Source organism: Condylura cristata, unplaced genomic scaffold (genome assembly GCF_000260355.1).
Source record: "Condylura cristata isolate star-nosed mole 26May11 unplaced genomic scaffold, ConCri1.0 scaffold00063, whole genome shotgun sequence".
Lineage (NCBI taxonomy): Eukaryota > Metazoa > Chordata > Mammalia > Eulipotyphla > Talpidae > Condylura > Condylura cristata.
The window spans coordinates 422544-428844 of NW_004567164.1; the positions used below are offsets into that span (position 1 = coordinate 422544).

The 6301-nt window shown below is 48.5% G+C and overlaps 1 protein-coding gene across 1 annotated transcript; it reads left to right on the plus strand.

The window, feature by feature from the left end:
• Positions 1-1731: 1731 nt before the first annotated feature.
• On the plus strand, positions 1732-4690 carry NKAPL (NFKB activating protein-like). The gene has a single exon (XM_012734649.1). It carries the CDS (start codon positions 1759-1761, stop codon positions 2971-2973), a length of 1215 nt encoding a protein of 404 aa, XP_012590103.1. The 5' UTR covers positions 1732-1758; the 3' UTR covers positions 2974-4690.
• Positions 4691-6301: the final 1611 nt, after the last annotated feature.

Consider the following 6301-nt stretch of genomic DNA (forward strand, 5'->3'; position numbering starts at 1 on the left):
CCGGGACCCAAACCCAGGCGGGGCCCCCGCAGGAAGCCTCCGCGGGGCGGGCCGGGGCCGCTTCCCGGGAACTCTAGCACGCGCCTCTCGGTGGCCGTCCCGGCTTAACCCTTTGGCGACCATGTCCTCGCCTGCACGGGCTGGCAGCGCAGGGGAGGGCGAGAAAGGACGGCAGGTGCCGCGCTGGGGGAACGAAGACTACACCTTTGGTTTTTGTTTGTTTCTTTCCTTCTTCTCTCTTTCTTAATAAGTTTTATTCATGCATACAGAACCGGGGTACAGGCTAGAGGTGCAGGGGTGGTGAGAGGATTCGCAAGAGAGAGTGGGGAGCAGAACAGAGACGCGGACGAACTACACTGCTGGGGGAGCAGTGGGGAGCCAGGAGAGGTCTGCTGCGCCCTGGGGGTCACCTCCGGGGCCAGAGATGGAACCGGCACCGAAGCGGCTGGGGCCTGCTCCCGCTGTGCCACCAGGGAGGGCCCAGTAACTGTCTTTTAATTAAACAAATTCCCACCTTCCTTCTACAAGTAAATAGAAAAAAGCTAACACGCAAACAAAAACTGATGAGGAAACTACAACAGTTCACAGATGAGGACTCTGGAGTCCTCACAAAAATTCACCTAACCCAGTCTCTTTGACTTTGGGCAGATGTCTGACCTACTCTTATTCGGTTTTTCATTTGTAAACAGAGATTATAATCTAAAATTTGGCTATTGTTCTGGATGAAATTGTACCTCTTCAAAAAAGGTATGGTAAAGCCCTAAACCCCAGTACCTGATAAGGTGATCTTATTTGGTGGTGGGGTCTTCACCAAGGTAATCAATAAAGTGGGTGAGTAGTATGGGCCCTATAAAAAGGGGACATTTGAGAAGAGTGAGAGACACACGTGTGGGAGAAGACCACGTGTACACCAAGGCAGGGAACCCGGTGATGAGGGACAGGTCAGGGAACACCACAATGCCAGAAAAGCAGCAGAAGGTCCTGCGTCCTCCTCAGAGTCCTAAAAAGGGACCAACCAACCCCCACCACGCCTTGATCTGACCCTTCAGGACTGTGAGACAATACGTACATTTCAGTTGCTAAGTGGCTCCGTTTGTGGCATTTTCTGGTGGCAGATCCCAGAAGAGAATGGTTATGGTGAGGTTGGAATTAAGGAGTGCGTGTAAGCACCTACCCAGCACTTTGCGGAGCACAGAGTGGCCACTCTGTAGATGCCTGTGTCATCATCACCTTATCTTCCCCCCTGGAGGTGGGAGTCGTGGGGTACGGGGATGAGCAACGCCGAAGGCCTACCCACCCCACGGCTGACCTGGACAGCAGCTTACTACAGCATCTGCTCAGGAGAAGACACGCACGGGCTGCCCTGGAAACAGCGAATAACCAAAGCCGTGGGAAACCGGCGCGGTGGCCTCAATGTTGAGGGGCTCCTTGGCTCCACGCTGCGATACTCTTGTCGGGGCGCGGAAACGTCAATAAGCCCGGAGCAAACTGGTTTCCTGTGCTTCCCAGGGGACGTATAAATCCTGAAACCCGGGGCGCAGACGTCCCTTTACCCACCGGGGAGGCAACCTCCAGCATCCGTCCAAAAAGACGCCACAGGGCTCGCGCGTGCTTGGCCGTCGCCTGGCAACAGGCCGGAAGCGGAAGTCATGCGCGGGAACCGTTGCTCTGCGCCTGCGCCGGAGGCCTCGCGCGGCCGTCGGGTTTCTGTAGTAACCGCCCGGCGTGGGCCGTCGCTGGCGGCCGAGAGCGCCGTTTATGGCACCGGTGTCGGGGTCCCGTTACCCCGGGGACGCCCCGGGCTCCCGGAGACGGCGGCACAGCTCGTCGGGGAGCCCGCCGTTCGCGCAGGCGACGCACTGCCCTGGCGACGGCCGTTCCCGCTCTCCCTCCCGCGGCCGCGAGGGCCTCCGGCGGCCGTGGGCTGGGTCGGGCCCCGCCGCCCCTTACCCGCTGGGCTGCGCGGGGTCTCGAGAGCGGCCGCCTGGGCCCCGCAACCACGCCGTCTCGTCCCCTTCGCTCTACCACGGCGGGCACCGCTACCCTCACCACCACCGCCATGCGGGCGACCGCCAGTGGGCGGAAGACTGTGAGAAGGAGACGCAGGAGAGCTTCAGGCAGCGGAGGCTGAGGGAGAGAGAACGGATCGGGGAGCTGGGGGCTCCTGAGGTGTGGGGGCTGTCCCCAAAGTTTCCCGAGCCGGATTCTGATGAGCACACTCCCGATGGAGAGGCCAAGACTCCCAAGAGCAGCAGCTCAGAGTCCAGCTCAGAAGGAAGAAGGAAGAAGACTAGTCGCCCAAAAAACAAGAAGAAACGAAAGAGAAAGTCCAAGAGAAAGCACAGGAGGTACTCTGATAATAGTGACAGTAACTCGGACTCGGACACCGACAGCAGCTCCAGTGAGGACCGGAAGAGAGCCAAGAAAGCCAAGAAGAAAGAGAAGAAAAAGAAGCACAGAGCCAAAAAGCCCAAGAAAAAGAAGAGTAAGAAAACAAAGAAAGAATCGAGTGACTTGAGCAATAGGGATTCGGAAGGGGAGTTGCCAGAAGATACCTGGATGAAGCGGCTTAAGATCGCAGATGCCACGGACCTAATAGGGCCGGAAGCACCTGTCACACACGCGTGCCAAGATGAGAAGCCTCTGAACTACGGTCATGCGCTGCTCCCAGGAGAAGGAGCAGCGATGGCCGAGTACGTCAAAGCTGGAAAGCGTATTCCACGACGCGGGGAGATCGGGCTCACCAGCGAAGAGATTGCTTCATTCGAGTGCTCAGGTTATGTTATGAGTGGTAGCAGGCATCGCAGAATGGAGGCGGTCCGGCTGCGCAAAGAGAACCAGATCTACAGCGCTGATGAGAAGAGAGCGCTCGCGTCCTTCAACCAGGAAGAACGACGGAAGAGAGAGAATAAGATCCTGGCCAGTTTCCGAGAGATGGTGTGCAGAAAGACAAAAGGGAAAGAGGACAAATAGGGTTTTCACCCTGCAGTACGACTTAACAGTTTCCCTGGCCCGGCATAGTGTTTCAAAGGCTGTGTAGTCTGTTGTACCTACTTCTGTTAATAAGTCCCTGAAGAAAAAACTGCTTCATGAGATATCTTTAGAAAAAACTTCTTTGGTTATTTTTTTACCTTGAAGGAGTATTTGCACATAGTTTTCAAAACATTCAGACTACAAGAGAGTCTGTGTATAGAAAGAGTCTTTCAGCCTAATCTCTGGTTCTCCCCAAAGCAATACCTTTTTTGCTGTCTTCTCTATCCCTCATAGTTTTTTAGCATATGCAAGATAAAACTTGGGGTTGCTATCTACCCCAAGTGTTTCTGTGTTTTGTTTGTTATTTAATTCCTCTTGCCCTGACTTTTCTCTTTGGCCTCATGAAGCCTCAGGGAGGAGTAAAGAACCCCAGAAAAAAACAGAGGGTTCAGTTGAGTATGTGCTTCTGGAATCTGCCTGGAGTGAAGATGGCTTGGCTTCTGTACTGCGAAGTCCCGCAGGACAGGTTTGCTGTCGGCCTGTAGTTTATTTTTCACGTTCAGCTGCTTCTTCAGGCTGGTTTCCCTTGAGTAGCAAAAGGTCTGCCAAAGCGCCCGAGTTAGATTTGTATTTCCTGGTCCGCTGCTGAAGAGAACAGGACTGTCTTAGAGTCCTGACGACCCCGAGAGTCTGCTGAAGGTGAGGGGTGGGGTTCTAGAATCCGGCTGGGCGGTGTTATGTGAAAGGGGACTTCACTTGAACCTGAGGCTTAATGTGTTGATACACGAGACCACACTAGCTTGAGATTTTCCTCCAAAAGGATTGTAGACTGGTGGAAGCCAGCTTGTTACAAGTTTCAGTGTCCATTTTACAGAATCAGACCATGCAACATACAAATACCTGTACCTTTTTTACACTTAACATTACATCTTGGAGATTTTTTTTATCAATACATTTAAAACTACCTCGTTCTTTCAAGTGATCTTATAGTGGCCTATTGTGTGGAAGTATATTTTATTGACTAAAATGTTTATTTTGTTCTTACACAATAGTGTAGTGAAAAACCTGTGTGTTATCTATAGCATATCTAGAAGTAATATTACTGGATCAACAAGGATCCTATGGAACATCTAAAAATGATCACCTGGCCGTGGAATTACTGGATCAAAAGGAAAAAATGCACTAGGTGGTTACTTTGTGCTAGGAACAAAGTTCTGTATTAGGGGGAAGCCAAGGAACAAGTTAGATTTGATAACTGTCATCAGATGTTTTACATTCTAGGGGGAGACAGACTTTAAAAAGTTAACATACGCACATATAATTTCCTGGCTTGCCGAGAAGAAAATAAGCGGCTGGAGGCAGTGTGTGGGGGACGTTGTTGCCAGAGTGGAGAGGCAAGGCTGAGGATGTCCTGCTTACGCTGCCCAACGGCATTTTAACAGTATTGCAGCAATGCCTTCCAGAGCGGATGTGAGTTCACAGACCCACCTGTACCTCCCCCAGTACTGTACTTTTAAACCTTTTGACCTTTGCCGATCTACTAGGTGAAAGTGGCGTTTTAAAAAATGTCCATTTCTGTAAGAGTAAAGTTGAGCATGTTTTCAAGTATATGTCTTGCTTTTTTTCCTGGTGAATTCTCGACATCATAACCTTTGTCCATTTGTGTCCACCCTGTTCTCATTGCTCATACACATTCTTCAAATAATAAACCCTTTATGTCAAGTATCATGTTTTCTTATAAGTAAGGCCAGGTAAAATTGGTGGGCTTCTTTTTCAAATAGACAAAATACGATGCAACAAATAGTAGTTTTTGTGAGAGCTTTTTGTGCTGTCCTTGTGCCTAATTGGCTGCTTAGTAATGTTGCTAGTACAGTTAAACCTGACCAGTAAATCTGCCTAAAAAGAGACTGGAATTGGGATTTGATTGGATAGCACATTGACTCAAGGGATCTAATAAAAGAAGTTAAAGCAACTTTATTTGTCAGTAGTTTAACCACAGTAAAGGTTATGAGTTGTGGAGAAGAAAGACAGACATTCTGTGTCATGTTTAGGTTTCAATTAACCATCAGAATCACTTTATTATTAAACTTTGCTTGAACGGGAAGTTGAAAAGATAAAGTAGCTGGCCTGGACCACCAGTTACACTGACTTCTTAGTGCTAAGAAACAGCCCACGAAAGCAGTTTACTGCTGATTGATTTACAAATGATAAATTTTCTTTTAAGATTTATTTGTGCATACAGAACTGGGGTACAGGCCAGAGGCTCAGGGGTGGCGAGAGGCTTCACCAGAGACAGAGTGGGGAGCAGAACAGGCAGATCGACGAAGTACACTGCTGAGGGGAGCAGCGGGCAGGTCAGGAGAGGTCTGCCGCGCCCTGGGGTCACCTCCGGGGCAGGCGGGGATCGAACTCATGCGGAAGCGGCTTTTAGCTTCTCAGTGCTGCGCTTTAACCTGCTGCGCCACCAGGGAGGGCCACAAATGATAAATTTTATAAAACATCAACTTTCCCATTTTTTAAGTTTCATGAAATTATCCCCTTTCCTCGCCCCTAGACCTCACCAACATAGGGTCCTAGTGGGTATTTCATGAGAAAAATTTTCAAGTTCTTAGAACTTAAGACTAAAAAAGGAAAGTCTATTTTGTTTTTTACCTATAGCTATCAGTAATTTAAGTGTAAAGAATTACCCTTTTATTCTTCGCAAATTCAACTGGATTTTTATGAGAATACTTGTAAGACTTCATCATCAAGTATGAGGGAGGCTTTTGTTGAAGATGTATTGAATTTTGCCACATAAAGGCAATACTCATCTCTTCTCACTAAGAGCTTCCCTTTCTCATCAGAAGTACATTTTATTAAGTGGATTTTTTTTAGCATTTGTGAGATCATAAGATTTTTCTTTATTAGCCTATTAATATGATTTAAAGTTGTAGATCTTTCTTACACATAACTACGGGTTAGGTTTAATAGATTCATTTGTTAGGTTTTGATTCCTCAGAACAATTAATCTTCCATTTCAAAATTCAGAGTAATGAGATGTTCTGGTAAGGGTGGAAGCAGAAAGAAGACATTACGAAAAGATCATTCTTACTCTCTAGTGTGGCAGTATGATTTCCAACGCAATAGTGCTGGTAGTGATCTTATAGAACAGGAAGTGTGTATTTTGAACACTTGGTGATTGACCCTAGAGGAACCAAACACAACCATCTTGTCTGCAAACAAGACATTAGCTTGGAAAATGCAAATCTCAAGTTTGAGAATTAGGTTCTTTCATCAAAAATAAGTACTCTGGGGCTCTCCCTGGTGGCGCAGCGGGTTAAAGCGCAGC

What these genes read in the sequence shown, in the direction of transcription:
- NKAPL (XM_012734649.1), top strand. Translation starts at nt 1,759, where the DNA reads ATGGCACCGGTGTCGGGGTCCCGTTACCCCGGGGACGCCCCGGGCTCC.